This window comes from Haliaeetus leucocephalus, unplaced genomic scaffold (assembly GCF_000737465.1).
Source record: "Haliaeetus leucocephalus isolate CR32 unplaced genomic scaffold, Haliaeetus_leucocephalus-4.0 Scaffold751, whole genome shotgun sequence".
Classification (NCBI taxonomy): domain Eukaryota; kingdom Metazoa; phylum Chordata; class Aves; order Accipitriformes; family Accipitridae; genus Haliaeetus; species Haliaeetus leucocephalus.
Window position 1 is genome coordinate 6,945,833 of NW_010973187.1, and position 18,275 is coordinate 6,964,107.

Sequence of the window (18,275 nt, forward strand, 5' to 3'; positions counted from 1 at the left end):
CCGGGGGCTGGCCTGGGGGACGGGGTCGGGGTCTCGGACGGCGCTCCCGCCTCTCGCCGTGCCTTCCCCGCTCCCTCCTTCGCCGGCCCCTGCCTCCTCGCCCCGCGCCCTCCCCGGCGGAGCTGCCGGAGGGAGCGCCGTGGGCGACGGGAGCGGTTTAAAAGGCACTTGTCCTGAGGGCGGTGCCGGCCTCGGCCGCTTTCCGAGGCAGCCGGGCTGGTCCGCGCCTCCTCTTAACGCGCTCCTTAAAGCCAGGGGCTGCCCGGGCAGCAGGCAGCACCCACGCCGTAGTAGCTGTGAGGTACACGCAAAACACCTGGGGTGACGGGGGGGGGGGGGGGGGGGGAGGAAATAAATAAAAAAAGAAAGGGGAAACTCGAGGAAGGTCGAGAGATCAGTCATTTCCTCGTCTAGTGACTGCAACCCCTCTGACGTTAAGCTGCGGGCCGTCAGTTTAGGCCAGAGGGGCTGTCCAAGAAGCCCTGTAATAACGAGAAATAACTGCTTTGCGCCTTGTTACTAGCTTCAACCCAAAGATCTTCAAAGCCTTTCCAAAACCTTGACTCAACTATTTCCACGCACACGCATCACCCACCTCACCCCGCCCCCTTTTCTGGTAAAGAATAAGGTCGTCGCTTTCCCCGTGTCAGTATTTTTCAGCTTCTGGTCTGCGAACTGTGGGAACGTTTTGAACTCCTGAGAAGGGATCAGCGAAAGCAACCAGGAAAAGCCAGCCAGAAGAGTAAGTAGGCTTAAATTTGCAGTGCTGGTGCTCATACTGCTATTGCAAAACTTTTAATTGTCTGAACATTGAAATGTGGTTTAAAGCTGTTTTCAGGACGCTTCGGAATTTCAGATAACCCAAATGGCTGTTGCAGCAGGCATTTAGAGAGAGTCTAGTAGTAAGAATCAGGAAAAAAAAAAATTAAAAGCGCTGCCGTTATTTCTGCTGATGATTCAGCAAAATGTACATTCATAATTCTCCATATCTATCACAGTAACACAGTTGCACAGCATTGGTGTGGATGGGGATGACTGACAGTCTTAACAAGGGGCTGGCCGCTAGAACTTTTTTGGCTGAAGTTTTCACAGAGGAAGGCTAAAATTTTCAGACAGGCTTTTAAAATGTCTTCTACTGAATGTGCAATAGAATGTATTCTGGGTTAACAGGTGTCTTGATTTATATTACAGAATTTTCATAAGTAAGATGCTGCTTTACTAGCTGCTATAGAAATGGAAAAACTAAGGTTAATTAACTGTACAGTTTCAGAAGCAAGCACGTGTAGGTGACTTGCACTGAATTGACTCTGTGGGGATCAACTCTCGCATTGGCCTTCCTCAAGTGGTAGTAATCGCACTCTGAAATACTTTTTGTTTGTGGCAATTCCAGGCCTTCTCGGGACACATGATAGGTGTTCCAGTTCTGCATTTAGCAGTATTCATGAGCTGAAGTATTTTATTGTCTTGCAATGTACTGCGAAACATCTCTGAAATGGAATGGGGAAAGGGTATAGGGAGAGAATGGAGTTTCACCCATGCAAAGCTGCTTTTTGTAGCTGATAAAGCATGTTCATTTGAGATAGCATTTACCCCCTTGTATAGACTTGAGGGCCTTAAGTTCAGCAGTCTCCTGCTAAAAGCTTCGCTATGCTTAAAGGTATATTTGTGGGGGGAGCTGGGGCAATATTGGGTTATAAGTAGAATCACATTTCAGTGAAGGAAAGCTCTAAGTTCAATAAGAAAAAAACCTGCTGCTACTTTCAGGCTTGGATTCTGATCGCTAAACCATATTTCCTCTGCCTAAGTAATCTGTCCAGAGCTGATGTGGTTTTTTGATTGTAATGTACAAATTCTGTGTAGGATAACAGTTTGCTTAAAGGCTGACACAGTTAAAAGAAGTGAAGATGGCTGAGCATGATCCTGGGGGAAAGGGCCTAGGAAATGGCAGTCTTTAGCCTCTGCCACAAACTGAGCCCAGTTTTCTGAGCTGAGTGCTTACTGAAGTGCTCTGTTGGGTTCAGCCATCACATCTTAAGACCTGGGGCACTAAACAGCCATCAAGTATTGCCTTTTGTTTGGAGTTTCTAGTCCATTACTGTGATTCAAATCATATCTTTAGCACACCGTTCTTCATAGGTATAGTAGCCTGTCCCCAAGGATGCACTGTTTTTAGAACTTAAATATTCCAAAACCACATGGGAAGTTGGTTATTATTTAACGTGACACTAAAATCATGCAGTACTGAGGCACAGATCTAGCACGTGGCTGCAACTCCATTGTTCTTTTGCTAATAACTTGAGAAAGAAGAACCAAACATGTTTATCTGCTTTGATTATTATTATAGTATAGACAGACTGTTATTGTCTTAAACTACTGTTTATTTGGACTGTAGCTGTAGCCTCTAAATGTGACCAAAACTTTTGTGTAGCCCATGGGTTGCCTAGAGAAGCACAGAGTCCTTTGAGCTCTTCTGCCTCTCTTAGTTTGGCTGATCATCTGCTAAAGTCAACCCTGTTAAGGAGCTACAAAGGAATTTGTGACTCTGGAGCCTGCTGCTTTTTTTGTGTCTTGAGGAAGTTTTCCCCTGGAGAAGACAAGCCTCCACTCTACATTTTGGTGGGGTTTTTTTGTTCCATGTATTCTCTGCATTAGCCCTTCCCTATGCAGACTCTCCTAGCCACACTGGTTTACTCAGCTTTAACTTTGGTATGCCAGGTGTTACCAAGCTAGAGGTCAGTGTGGTAGTAGCAGCTACAAATAATGTAAACTTGACAGGATTGGGCTGCAACCAAAAATTACTAGGCCTAAGCTATGCCTGATTTAATAGGCAGCTATTAAGGCTTAATACATCATTGTCCCCTAGTTCCCAGTTTGAATGCACAGTGACTGAAGCATTTACATTATTGTAACTTTCCTAGCAACTTCTTAAAGGTATCCAGACAGTTTCTGAAATTGTTGTCCTACATGGTAGTGTCAGACCTTTAGCCAAATAATGGAAGGATAGTGGATCTCAAAGAATAATGAAATGTATCTGTGCATGTACATTAGATGTCAGTTTGATGATTAAATCAGAGTATCCAACATTCCTGGGAAGAGCTTGTGTTACTTCAGCCGTCCATTCTTCCTGTGCTAACATTAGCACACAGGGAGAAAGCCAAAAAGTCTTCCATTCTTGTCTACTAATTATGCCATCTCCTCTCCAACACTGAAACAGTTTGCTTTAATTCACAACTCAAGGTTCATTAGCTTCCGTGGGTTCCCTCATTTCTTAATAGTAGTCACTTTTTTTCTGAATAGCTTTACACAAGGGTCTTTTGGCATCTCTCATGCATTTCCCCATGATCCAGCGTATACTTCCTTCTGAATCTGATGAACTGCTGACTGCTCTTTTTTTCTTCTATTTCATAGCTGATATGTTTTTTTCTGTAAGAACTGGTTTTCTAAAGCATGTGTTTTTCTGTCTGATTGTTTGGTAGCTCTATAACTTTCAGCACAAGATGACGATGCTGAAGCTAAAATTCTCAAGATCAAATTAGCCTATTGATTTCCCAGTTAAGTTTAATGAATTAAACGCCTTCCTTATCCTGATATGTTTCCTTCCCTAGATCTGTTAGCCAGCAGAATGTTGTCCTGCTAGATAGTATCTCTTGGTAGTCCTTCTTGATAGTATTTCTTAATATGGCTACGAGAGCTGCCATTGCTATTATTTTATAGCTATTTATCTGTAGCTTTTTGCTCTTCAGAAATATAACCAGCAGCAAAGTCCAGGTCTTGTAGTTATTTTCCATGTGCCCAGGTAATCAGAAAGCTATAGACAATGTCAAGTACTTCCACGGGTCTGAAGATACGGCTGCAAGTTTGTGCAGACAGCTGAATGGGTTTTGCAGGTCAGTTGCATTGATAAGATTTAGATTTTATTAATGATCATAAGAGTACATATGTGAATAACTGGCCTATGTGGGAACTTGGACTACTGTTCTCAAAGACTTGCATTAACTGTTTCTTTTGTTTTGTGCAGTAGCAAGCTGGGAAGGCCTTCCATGTGATAAACAATAGTGTAATTGCCTTCTTGGGAGTTTTTTGACAATGAACCTGTGTTTTCACTGCCTGGGTAGAGTCTCTCTCCAGCCTTCACTGAAGAATTCTTACCAGTTTTGCACAGGCAGTGGTGGATCAGGTTTTGCTGCTCTGCTTTGACTGTTGCCTACCATTTTGTATGTCAAATTTGGTTTGTGTTCTTGTGTTGTAGTGGGTTGTTTTGGGTTGTGTTTTTTCTTTTTTTTAGCTAGTTAATAGATTTTAATCTGTTAATTGAAAACCTGAGATTCTGACACCTAGACTGGACTAGCTAAGGTCAAATTGTTCATTTTCATTTATTTTATGGAAATGGGGTTCTGAGGCAGGGCTGGGACTTTAGAGAACTTCTCAGAAAACCTCTCTTAACTAAAGCGTGGGCAGAATTTTCCAATCCAAATCTAAGATCGCAGTGTCTGTCGTTCGAAACATCCTTGTTGGAGTTGAGTCTAGTAGTGCTAGATCAAATTAAGGATTGAGCTGATCAGGCATTATAAAAATTCAATTTTTGGCACCTGTTTTTCATGGAGCAGAATTCAAAACTCCATATACCATCCAGGAGAAAACTTAGATTGCTTCTCAGAGGTGCCCACAGGGAACTGCCTGTTCCTGTTTTCACAGAGCTCTGCTAAGCTCAGGCATGTCTGAAGAGGCATGTTAGGAACAAAACCACAGATCTTTCATAGATACAGGTGTCCATAATATCTTCTCTAAATACTGAAGTTTTGCCGCTGCTGTCATAACTTTATGGCATAACATGGTTAACGTCCTTTCGTAGAGAAAGCTAGACCTGAGTTCAGTTACCACTTCAGCATGTTGGGATTTAACCTGCATGTCCTGCTTTACTAGGATGGTGCCATTAGCTACACAGCTTTGACATAACATTGTTTTCTAAGCCCTCCCTATTTCTTTCAGGTTTACTGTTTCTTTATCTTCTGTCTCTGGTCCATTTTATTGTTCAATTTTGCACTATAAAACTTGTTTTCTTGTTTTCAGTTCTGTATGATGTGTTTCTGGTTTTATTTCTTTGCCAGTTTCATGTTTAAAATCGATGCTTATGATCTTTTTTCACTGTGGCATTGCAATGCTATAGATGGTGCTGTATTTGTGTCCATATAGCTGAACAGGTGACCAGAGTCTTTAACTTACAGATGTAGCGAATCTGATTTTCTTTTTCCGTACTTTCTGGTGACATTTCTTTCTTTTGCATATGTGTTTCTGAGGAAGGAAGGTTCTTGCAAGAAGTAGTCACCAGAAAATTACTCAATGAACCTTTCTTCATTTCATTTGATGACCCTCAGCCCAGACACCCTTGTTGCTCTTCCAGTTCCTTTGTTACGGGACCTGTTTTAGTGTTAGCTGTTGCAGAAATCCATTCATGCTGGATTGTTCTGCCAAACACACTTGAAGAGTCAATTGGCGAACTCTTTGCCCCTACAAACCTGTTTGAACTAAACTCTGTGACTGACATCTTTACAAATCTGGTATAGATGATGTTTTGGTAGGTGGATTCTTAGCTTTACTGTATGCATGGATGATGAACACCACTGCTCTCTTGGAGCTCTTCACAGACCATACATATCTTCAGTTCTACCTAATAAATGCCATTGATTTATGAAGACCTGACCAACACATCTGAAAGTCCTGTGCTTCAATAGCCTAGTAAAATTAAAGCATAACTGCAAGGACATAAGCCTGGTAGGTTTTTTTTATCATTCCTGTACTCTGTAGCATAGAACCTTCAACATATGAACATGTTCAGCACCAACCGGTAACTAGGGTCTGTCCAAAGTAATTTCTGTATATTGTCCATCTTATTTGATTGCTCTGTTTGGGATTGTGGAGTCATTTCTCTAGCTGTATGAAGGTTAAGCTTTTTACTTGTGTAGTTAAGAACAGACACAAGGCTTTCTCACATTAAGATGTGAGCTCTGTCATCAGCTACAGAAGAAACGTGAAGCCATAAGGTGAGTCTGCAAATAAAGCAGGGGTTTGCTGTGAAATACTTCTCAGAGAAACTTCTTTATGTGTTCATTTTGCTTACTATGAATTTTAAATATTTCAAGGAAAAGCAGCACTGGCCTGTGTTTGCTGCGCACTCATGGCCTTTATATGTAACCTTGGCGTCAGGATGTTGAGGAGGGTCATTCCCACTGGCTGGTAATCACCTTCAGAACATGAAGCAACACCCTTAAGTACATAGGAGACAGGAAAACGCTATCGCTTGGATAATATAATCTTAACCAAGCAGCAGTTGCATAAATGGGGACGGGATCTGTCACAAGTCAAGTCCTACTCACTGCTCATGTAGGATTTGGTTTGCTACCTAGTGCACAAAAGATATACACAGAAAACGTGTTATAAAATAGCTACCAAGAATGAAATGTTTCTTCCAAATGCAGATCCTAACATGGATAGGGAAGTTGAACTTATTTGTCAAAACTAGCAGCAAGAGAGTTGCAGCTTAGATAAATAGTTATCGTTACTACTTTCCCAGAGGTGTCTGCCCTGTGCTGTGTTGTCAGAAGCAACAGATCTTCAGGAATTTCTTCAGGCATGGCAATGGCTGTAGCCTGTACTGCAGAGGGGCAAATCCTTTCAGAAAGTGTTAGGAAGAGAGCCTCATAGAGGATCATTGGAGACATTCCAAACCTTGTATTAGTTAAGTAAAGTAGTTACTTCGTGCCTTGTTTTCAGCAGTGAAACTGGAATATAAATTTATAATCCATCCTAAACTCCCTCTTCTTCCCTCTCCCCACCCCAGTCATTTCTTCCTGTGACCACACTGTGTTTTACTATCTATCCTTCAGCTTCCCCTGTGACTTGAGAGGTTTGCACTGTAAACATGATGACTAAAAGTATTCTGGTTATAAATAACAACCTTCTGCTTTTTTTGTTTTGTTTATTTTTAGCTTGATGCAGCGCTTGAGAGGCTAGTGGTGTGTGTAAACAGGCTTTATGAAGCAGCTACAGAGGGGAAGGACTTTTGGTGGCTTCTCTGCTGAAGGAAGCATATCATGTAACTTCTCCCTTCTGCACAGACACTTGTTTGATGTCTGCTTGTTCCACTTTGCCAGAAAAGATGAACCAGCTGCTGGAGGTTATTGGTGGACTGAGGTCACATGAAGTATAGAAATTATTCTGAGTTAGCTTGGTGTGTATGCATGATCTTGGTTTATGTTCTCTCCTCTGATCATCAACTGGAGCTTTATGATGAAGTCAGCTCCAACAAAGTTTTTGGCAGTGGATTGCCTCTGGAAAAATGAAGCTAGCAAATGATTACCTGTCTCTGAGGAGATGTACATGCTTATCAGTTGGCTTAATCATGACAAAGAGGTCATCAGCCGTGGTACCATTCTGATTAACTTATCTGATTCCACTATCACTTGCTACTGCTTTTGGATTTCAGAAGGGGTGAGGATGGCAGATTCAGACCCAAGGTCACTGAAGCCACAAAAAGCAGGAATAAGAATGATCGTATTTCCATGGGTTCTCATGGCCATCAATGTGTTTGCACTGGAAACAGAAGCCATCTCTTATCTATATCTGAGAGGGAAAGAGACCAGTGTTCTGCTGCTCAAAATGCTCCAGGTGTTTGTCTTACGTGGAATTGATTACACAGCTCAATCATCATAACAGGTTCCCAAAACATTCTCTTGTTGAAAACAAACATAAGATTGCTGGTTGATAAGAGATACCACTAAGATACTAACGAATTCATTAGTCCATGGAGTAAATCTTTAGAGGCTAAAGTATTTTTTGGCAAGGCACATGAAATATAAAATACCCCTTATCAGTTACATAATCTTTAGGTCTAATTTGTTACTGTTTTCTGAGACAAGGATCTCTGTGCCTCACATGTTGTTGTAATGCTCTTTTCAGTGGATAAGATCAGTTTATTAGAGGAAAATACATCATACTGAATCCAACAGCCCGAGGAAGGTGAGGCTGCTGCTGCTGCTCTATGTCCCCAGGTCCAACCAGTATCAAGGCTGAAGATATATTCCCAGCAGGCACGTGCACACAGAACGTGTATATACACAACATATTCACATATATACATGGCAAGTTGCACAGATTAGGCAAGCAACACTGACAGCCTCATTCTCCTCCCCTCTCTGGCTAGGCAGGATGGAGGTCCAATAGTGAGAATATATATACATATATAGAGATATACACACACACATATGTATGTACAAGGTGGATCCCTCCAGCAACTGGGCTCAGATACTCAGTCTGGCCAGTAGCTAGCTCCTGTATCCCAGTCTCCCCAGTTGCTGTCAGCTGGGCTTATGAGCCCTCAAGGCCATAGCCCCGCTCCAGTTGCTGGTACAGACCATCACATGTGCACACACGTGGCTGGCCAGGACTTCCCAGGTTCCAATAGCTGCCCCCCACTGCCATGCTCTTACTCTTAGAGATAGGCATATGCTCTCACACCTAGAGCTGGCAGGGTCTCCCATGGTCCCATAGCTGACCCTCCCGTGCTGCTCTGGACTGGTGGAGATGAGCCTTTGATGGGCTGATGGCTCTTGTGATGGACCTGGGAGTAGCCCAGCAGGGTATTATCCAGGCTCTCTGTCCTGCCATTGTCCCTCTGAGTAACCATGGGTGTGTGGAAGAGCTTTTATCACACAATCCAACACAGTTTCTTTAACCATCTCACCTTTCTATGTGGAGTACAGTGGAAATTTTGCCTATCTAAGAGCTACATAGGAATTCAAGGTCCTGATTTTTAATTTTTTTTTTTTTTCCCAAAGGTTCACTCCTGGAGTGCACTTCTTAGCTTAGGACATACACAAGGAAAACTGTTTGCTTCACAAGTTATTTCTAAATTTGTGAAGCTTTACATGAAGGCTACAGGTCTAAACAATCTATTCGTTAGTGGATTTAGTGGGAGTAGTGGAGGAGGACTGAGGATGATAAGCACAGTCCAAGAAAACTAGGAGAATGCATTCTTTATGACCCCACCCAGTCATTTTACACCTTTGTGCTTGTTTTAAAAAAAAAACTTCTGTTCCGGCTTGGTGTAATTTTATACGTATCACTCAAGGTGATAAGTGGAAGGGCATAGGTCACCGGGGAGTGAGGCCAGAGAGGAAAGAAAGAAATGAGAGAACATGTGGTTCCTAAAATTGCCTCAGCTTTTGTGTCTAGCCTCTTCAGACAGTAGGAACCGACCTTGCAATAACTCTGCTTTTCAGTGTGCATTTGGGAGAACGTATTTTACAGAGAGTGGCAGTTTTTCTACCAGCCCTTTGGCTGATGACAGTCACCTGTATTTGTAAGCTTAAAGATACAAAATACTTCATAGACTTTGCTGTTCATGATCTAACTTGGAATTCCCCAGCACAGATGTGTTTTTCTACTGTAACACTGTACTAATACTGTCTACCTGTGCTTTTCCACTATTTAAGCCAACTCTGTGCTTAGCTGCCAGAAGAAAGGTTTTCTGCTCTTTTAAAACAGGCAAGTCAACGGATCTGCCACTGACTCCCCGCTGTTGCATTAGGTAGTTCAGATACATGCAGGTTAGATACACAAGGTTAGGGACAAAAGTGCCCCATTTTGTAATTATAAGCCTATTAAAGCTGCAGCAGTCACACAGCATGCTATTCTTCATGTCTCCAGCTTCTTTTTTTCTTTTTTTTTTTTTTTCCCTCCCCATAGTCATATTTTGAATCTAAGGAACAGCAGCCAAATCATGGTCCTTATAAATTTTATGGCTGCATTCTAATTCATGTGGACTGGATCAAAAATTATTGTCCTCTACAAGAATCAGTGTAGATGGCTTGACAGCCCTCCTTTATCGTCTAATATTAGGAAGAGGAAGTACTTAATTATTAGAGGTAGTGTTATAAATTGATGTTTGCTTCACTTTTTTTAACACCTTCAATTTGATAATAGCAGTAAGGACATAAGACAGGCCTTTATCAGTCAGATAAAGAATCACCAACTCTTAAGCCTTTTGCATACAGCTTTTAACTACTTCAGCTCAACTCTTATCTGGCTGATAAGATTAATGGCAGTGTTTCTTATAGCTTTTTAATTTTATGCTTGCCATGAAGTTCAAAGGTTGTCTAAGAGCAGTATTCCACTAGTAATTAAGACTCGCATGCCCAGAAATTGCCTTTTTCTTCCTTTGTATAAAGGTCTGAGAGTTTTCAGAAATCATAGCAGTAACCTTTGTCTTAATGAAAATGACAGTACCTGCTTTTGCTCTTCCTTGAACATGCTGGGAGTGAAGGGCAAGGCTGAATTTCCAAGCTTTGGCTATCTCTGTTGGCAGTTTGTCATATTGCTATTCAGCAAACACTTGGAGAGACACTTCAACAAGTCATGAAATGCTGCTCTTTTGCTACTTTATGGACAATGCATATCATCTGTTGTACGCACAAGTATCTCAGTCCTTGCTCTGTGTGTGCTTTTCAAGAGATGGACAATATTAAAGACTTTCATCTTTATTGTATTATCTACAGCTTAGAATTCAAAATTATCATCAGAGAACATGGTTATGTAGGGCTGTTAAGATGAAGTTGGTGACATGGCGTGCAATACATAAAATGATGCATCTGGCTGTGGTTTTGGGGTAGATTTAGGACCTCTTTTAATGGCATGTGATTTGTTCTCTGTGTTCTGGTATCCGCTGTGAACCATAGCTAAACACAGGATCCTCTTGTATCCTCCCTCAGGTTTACGTTCGTGTTAGAGGGTTCTCATGATTCAGTGCAGTGTAACTTCCTTGTTCAAACAGAATCAGAAATGCTCAATCTACAGTTTAGAAATCTTCAGACTGAGTGATGGTGAAACTTGGGTTGTGACCTCTGGTAGTATTTCAGACTAACACTTGCCATCATCTGGATAACTGATTTAGAGTTGAGCCCTGTTCAGTTAGTCAAATACATCTGTATCATTTATTTCACCATGGTGAACGGAGGCAGGACCGAACTTCTGTTCTTCTGTATATGCTCATAGTACCTGGAAGAGTCTGGGCATGTGTACAGAAATGAGAAAGGAACTGGAGTTTTTAAGACCTCTCCATGTCTATATTTACATTACAAACTTGTGTGGCTCTTCCAAATATTAACCCATCTACTTGAAGCTTAACAAACTTGAATGTGGAAAGTATGTAACCCAATCAGGACCTGAATTTTTGGGGGTTAGCAGGGGGCTGTTTTGTGTTGCTATGTCTTTTGGAACAGGAAGAAGGGGTGCATGTTTTTAAAACCTTGGATAGAAATGTTTTGATTATATTCTCATTTTATTGGAACAGTTTGGCCAAAACTAAGCCTCTGAACTGATTTGGTTTGTGCTTTTTGTATGCAGCTGTAGTTTTTGTTTGTTCTGATTTGTTTGAGTGGGTTTTCTGCTTAAGACTGATTAAAATTGCTTCATAATTTGTAAATGAGGCTGATGTTGCCAGAACACACCAATTAATTACCAGAAAAGATACATTCTATGTGAATAACGACATAAGGGACCATTATGCAATCACAGAATGGTTGACACTTGAAGGGACCGCTGGAGATCATAGGAGTACAACCGCCCTGCTCAAGCAGGGTCACCTAGACCAGGTTGCCCAAAACCATGTGCAGTCAGATTATGAATATCTCCAAGGATGGAAACTCCACAACCTCTGTGGGCAACCTGTTCCAGTGTTTGATCATGCTTGCAGTAATTTTTTTTTCCTTATATTTTAACAGAATTTCTTGTATTTCAGTTTGTGCCCATTGTTTATTTACTCCCTGCTGCATCAGGTACTTATATCCATTGATACGATTTCCTCACCCCCTCTCCAGGCTGAACAATCCCAGCTTTCTCAGTCACTCCTCGTATGTCAGGTGCTCCAATTTCTTAATAGTCTTTGTGGCCCTTTGCTAGATCCTCTCCAGGATGCCCATGTCTTGCGCTGGGGAGCCCAGAACTGGACCCAGCAGCACTCCACATGTGCCTTACCAGTGCTGAGGAGAGGGGAAGAATCACCTCCTCCAACCTGCTGGCTATGGTCTGCGTAACGCAGTCTAGGATGCTGCTGGCCTTTGCCAGAAGGACACATTGCTGGCTTATGTTCAAATTTTTTGTCCACCAGGACCCACAGGTCTTTTTCTGCACAGCCACTTCCCAGATGATTGACTCCCCAGTGTTTACTGTTGCTGCCACCTCTCATATGCTTCTTTCTCATGTATGACTTTAGTCAGGAGCTCCTTGTTCATCTACACAGGCCTCCTACCACTCTTGCTTGGATCTCTATTGCTTGGGATGGACCATTCTTGAGTCAGGAGGAGATAATCTTTGAAAATCAGCCAGCTCTGCTGGACCCTTCTTCTCTTCAGGACGATATCCCATGGGATTCTTCTAAGCAGGTCCCTGAACAGGCCAAAGTCTGCTCTCCTGAAGTCTGGGGTTGTAAGCCTGCTATATGTCTTGTTTCTCTCAGGATCCTGAACTCCACCATCTCATGGTCATTGCAGCCAAGGCTGCCCCCAGGCTTCATATTCCTGACCAGTTCATCCTTGTTTATAAGTACCATGTCCAGCAGAGCACATCTCCTTGTCAGCTCCTCCATCACCTGTGGCTGCAAGCTGTCATCACTGCACCTCAGAAGGCTCCTGGATTGCTTGTGCCCTGCTGTGTTGCCCTTCCAGCAGACACTAGGCTGGTTAAAGTTTCAGTTTCACTGGGCAGAAGTTAATACACTAGGATTCATGGGTAGCTCACTGTGTGACACGGCAAGATGTGAAGTAGGAAGTGGTATTTGTGGGTAGGTAGATACTGACATAAAAAAAAAGTGCTACAGGTGTTAGTGGCCAAACATACATCTTAGTATGGACGGCATTGCTGTAAATACGAAGTAAGATACATGTGATAATATGGAGGTGAGAAGAAAGCCAGAGGGCTGCTCAGATGGAAATTGCTGGTAGAACAATCCTATTCTAATGTTGACTGGATCAAAATCTGCAGGTAGGAGGAAAAAATTGTGATGCTGAGAGTTACAATTTGCTAAACAATAACACGAGAAAACAGTTCACAAAATGTCATTCAGGCTTCTCAGTGAATTGAAACTATGGAAAGATGTAAAAGAACCTTCAGATGTGTTTCAGGAGTACAAAGGTAACAATCTCTGATAGTACCCTTGATATGATACTGTTCTTACAAACAAGTTTTGGTATCTTATTTCATGCAGTAAAGGTGAAATGAATCTTGAATGTGGTGTAAATAAAAAAATTATAATTTCAGTAAAAATACCCTTTTGTGACTGACTATGTAGGGAAAATGTTGCTTACAAAATAATGAGAACTGAAGAGATGCTAGGCTGTGTCTGTCCTAGGAGATAGAGAACAGCAAGCCCTGAGTGGAAAATTCCAGCACCTTCATCAGACTGAAGGCTTAGGTAGCAATATTGCTATTTTGCTGCCAGGCAGACTGTATTTGCTAAATCAGAACGTTGGACCAATTGTGGTTAGCTTTGAGTGTTTAGGTAGCAATTTGTCTAATTTCTGCATGGTAACCCTTTTCTAGGAACGCATTGATGTACAGCTAAAAACTAAACACCTCTGGGTTAGCTCCCTTGGTTGAAGGCAAACACATGCTTAAGTGACTTGCTGGACTGGAGCCCAAGGGCCTTGTTCACAATTATGGCTCTGTTTCCCATTGCACTCACGTTCTGTCATCAAATGTAGCGCTAGCCAGCTTCTCTGCTTAACAATATAGCAGTCCTGTCATTTTGCTTGTAATTTGGAGTTACATTTCTTGCCCCACGTTTCTAGAAGCAGCAAACACGGGGCAAAGGAATTATCAGAGTATCTCCTAAACGTGTTAAGATGTTTATGGCACTGAATCAGACAAAAGAATAGATGTTTACAATCCTTCTGGCTAGTTTTAAAATCATGTACATCTCCTGACTCCTGTATTAGTGGGCGCAGGACTGAGAATAGCAGTAAGTGGCACATCCGTTGAAAGAATAACTTTTTGAAAGTAGTGAATTGTGCATCCCTGGGATGCTGTCTGGAAAAAGAAGCCTCTGAAATGGAGGAGAAAGCAGGTGGATAGATACAGGAAGCAACTGGCTATCCGGAAGAAAGAAGTGGCTTTCTCAGTGTTAAAATTGGAGTTCTGTCTTTTGGAGATGGACGTGACAGTTTGTGAGTAAGCAGGAAGTAACTCAGCAATAAAGTAATCTCCCTTTGACACTGACATTTTCTTTAAAGGTTGAGGAGGGAAAATCAGATAAGCATGAATATAACCTTCCAATTTTGTTTCTGCAATTATTTACAGAGTAATTAACGTAAAAGCTTTCTTTACCTAAGAGAAGCATAAACTACTGGCTTCCATATAGTAAAGATTGTGAGTGTGGTTTACTTACTTGCTGCTGTTACAGGCTATCTAATTAGTGCTTTTAAACTGCATTCACAGTTCTTGTCTCTAGCTTGTCAAAATACATTATCTGAAGGGAATGCCAAATCCAAGGTTAAAAAAGTAACCAAACTGATTTTGTCTACAACCAGGTTTTTCAGTGGAGACCGTGGAACTGTTCTTCCTTGGCTCCTGCTCCATGAGATCAACTATGGAACATGCTCAAGAACATGAAGCACGTCTTGAGCAAACCCAGATGTATTGTGTGGAGAGACCAATATATAACCAAGAGCTCTTGCAAGGACAGCTGCACAGACGAGAAAGAACACCTCAGACTTTAAGGCAGAAGATTGTACATTCTTGTCGGTAGGGTTTTTTGTCTTTATTTTATTGGTTAGAAATGTTCTAATTCTTAATTGATTCATGCACATAGCTAGTAATCTCTTCAAAGAAACCTAAAAGATAAAAGCACTAGTTCTGTTTTGATTATTCAGCAAGACTGTGATGAAGTTGTATGTGTGGTTTTATATTATAATATATAACTGTATTACAAAAAAATGGATAAATTAGTTGAATCTTCATGAAAGTGCAAAGGAAAAATATGCAGCATAGGAATGTGAAGTATTAGTCAAATCATGTGACAGGAATTCATAAGACCCAGAAAAATATCTGTCCTTTTTATGTGGAAATACTTACAGCCAAATTTATGCTTCACATGATCCTTTCACAGAAGAAGAATGGAGATATATGATAGCTGTGTAGAAATCTAAATTACTAGTCTAATAGGGACTTAATAGAGGCGTTCTGTAGCTTTTAACTAACTGCCTTGGAATCTAAGTATCATCTGGTTAGGGAATGTCTTTAACTGCAACTCTTGCTCTGTGGTACCAGAGGATAGTGAAGAAAAACTTATTCTAGTTAAGTTCTCATTAGCTTTATATTTATCTGTGCTCCATTTGCAGAATTCATTCAATTTCTTACTAGAACCTTGTTCTGCAAGGCAACAAATGATTGCTGCCTGACTGCTTGTCTGTAAAATATTTCTGTTTACATGACTTGACATTTGGAGATTTGTTTTGGTTAATGGAATGACCATTCTAATGGTAGTGGCACCTAATTCCACCTCAGAAAACTTCTCTGTCCTGAATAAAAAATATGTGGATCAAAATCCTCCTGAGCTATGACTTGTGATTCAATCTGGTTAAACATGGAGAATTGCGGATGACTCTAGTTCCCCTCTCACTTGTAGCCATAAGCTTCTTCACTATGCAGTTTAGTCCCATGGAATTCAGAAATGTTAACAAATCTCTGCAGTTCTCTTACAGTTCCCCTACACAGAAAAGCATTTATATGATCCCAGTGTTATATTTTTACCCAAGGTTAAACTTCCTTACCACAGTACAATCAAAGTATGATGTATGGCAGTACTGGATAGAGATATTTATTTCCTGGCTCTATTCACTTGTCATGAGTCAGGGTTTCAAAAGGTTAGTAACTCTGCTAAAGAGACACAAGGATCAGTGTTGCTGGCTTCAGTGCATTTCCTTTCAGGGTAAAGAAGGGTTATGTTCTCAAATAGCCTTAAAGTTAGCCTATCAGTACCAGTGATAGTAACAAGCATTAGTAAAATAATATTTTTTTTTAAAAAGCATAATAAATAAAATGTTGTAATCAAAAAAGTATAAAGCATGCAAATAGTAAATAAAAATAGGAAAAAGCATTGCAAAGCACTTTAATGAGTGAAAACTACTGGCAGAAAGCAAGTTATCCTCAGGGGATTGTTAATAGGAATGATCTCGGCAAAAAGTGTTGTGTGACTGCTTAATCGTGCATGGACTGGAACAGTTTCACTTCCCACTGACCTCTAGCCTCACAAGACTCTGATTCTCTTCTACAGTTCCATAAGGTTTGTGCACAGCAACCAACATGTGATAAAGATCTAAATTAACTGGAGTCATAGATGTTTGTTCTTAAGCTTTGTCGAGAGATTACTGTCATCAGGGATCTGAGCCTGCCTTTAATGGAGCTGTTTCCCTGCACAGGGTTGAAAGACAATTTTTTCGACCTGTTTGTCCCCTGCTAGTGTCTAACTTTTTCTTTCTGCTTTGTATTTTCAGTTGTTCTTCTAAGAAAGCCAAGTCTCATCTTTACAGTTTCTTACCAATTTTAAAATGGCTTCCCCGTTACCCAGTGAAGGAATACTTATTAGGAGACATTATCTCAGGTATAAGTACCGGGGTTATGCAGCTTCCTCAGGGTGAGTATCTCTCTGGATTTATTTATCCTCTTCTTTGCTTTTTCTGTGTGCGCTTTTATGGTAGTGCTTGGATTCCTGAACATGTGCTCATGAGAATAGGATGTGTATTTCAGGTGTGTCAAGATCAGTACAGCATTCTGGGGAGCAGCCCATAATGATGATTCCCTTAAAACTGCAAGTCAGTGATGTGGAGCAAACTCTGAAAGAAGTTTGCCTTTCTGATCAATACCAACAGCTCTTGGTGACAGAACAACTTTTCACAGTTTAAGTGCATGTCTAAACCTTTGCTGAATGCACCGGATTATTTTCTGATCTCGTCATCCTGACAAGTTGTAGCAGATTTCCTACAGAGGGTAGCAGTATCTAACAGACATATAGACATAATGTTTCAGGACAGCAGCTGTTGCAAAGTAACCAAACTGAATTCAACCAGAGAAGAATGTGCAAGAAATCAAGAGACTGATCCCTCTTTTAGGGCTAGAAGTCACCAGTTTAAGCTGGAACCATAGTAGTGGGCAATGATTTACATGGTGGAAAGAAATCAAAAGTATCTTCTATAACAAGATGGCAAATCTGTGGAATTTCTATTAAATTACTTGGAAGTTTCACCCCAAGTGGAGCCTGGCCCTGAAGCAGGAGCAGGGTCTGTGGAAGACAAAGAGAAAGCCAGTGTTCACTGTTCTGTTCAGCTCTTGGTGACTGGATCAGTGCAATCTTTTGTTCAGCCTGACACCTTACTATCAGCAGTTCCAGAACTGCTGTGGGGTTAGAAAGTGAGAGCAGTTTTACAGCGGTATCATTATGGGGTGCCATCACTGCTCTGGGAATGGTAGCTTCATGACAGCTGCCACAGTCACAGTAGATTTCCCCAGGAGGTCTTGGAGCAGAGGGAATTTTTGAATTTGTGCAGAGCACAGTCCAGAGGAGTCCTCATGCTAAGGGTAATGTAATTAAGCATATATAAGTTTACTTGCGTTTTGGCTTATTTCATATTTCCACCTCACTTGTTCCACTTTAGGCTGAGGCAGGTCTGTAGAATTAATCTGTAAATCCAAGAAGCCTAGATTTTAATAGCTGGTAACCCATTAAAGCAATGGAATATTCTAACTCAGTCTGTGCAGTTGACTGTTTTATTTCTGTAGCTTCCCAGTTTTGTGCTATTTTTTATAATTACGGATATTTTTTCTTACACAAATATAAACATCACCTTATCTTAAACTGATAAGTAGTGTGGTTAACTGTCAAGCAAATCTGTCATATACGAGACACAAACATTACCATTTGTATACTGAAACACAGTTTATGTGATGACCAGATAAGGACAGTAAAATTTAAGTGGTCAGCAGTGAACTTTATACTTAATTTTGTGACTTTGTTTTAAACTAAACATTATTCTTTCCTTCGGTGACTGCAGACATGCCCTTGAACTCCTCCTAATCTTTCTCTTTCTAAAAAGACAAAAGTTGAACTTTTATTTTTCTGGAATGGATGTAATTAAAGCAACCATGAGTTCAAAGAAGCCTGGGAATCATTCCAGACAGAACTACAATGACCGGGGTGTTTAAGCTGTGAACTCCTGTCATGTCAATAT

General features: G+C 41.1%; 1 protein-coding gene across 9 annotated transcripts in view; it reads left to right on the plus strand.

Moving 5' to 3' along the window:
- The first annotated feature begins 428 nt into the window (after positions 1-428).
- Positions 429-18,275, plus strand: part of SLC26A5 (solute carrier family 26 (anion exchanger), member 5) — a 37,583-nt gene continuing 19,736 nt past the window's right edge. For 8 of the 9 annotated variants that reach the window (XR_775232.1, XR_775230.1, XR_775231.1 and 5 more), the window contains exons 1-3: positions 429-742; positions 14,580-14,793; positions 16,545-16,684. Coding sequence is in view for 6 of the 9 variants with exons in the window: in XM_010580905.1 (XP_010579207.1) it covers positions 14,627-14,793; positions 16,545-16,684 (307 nt within the window). In the remaining 3 variants the exon portion in view is untranslated. Of the gene's footprint in view, positions 743-7,935; positions 8,017-14,579; positions 14,794-16,544; positions 16,685-18,275 lie in introns of those variants that run through there. The other variant, XM_010580906.1, reaches the window with a different exon arrangement.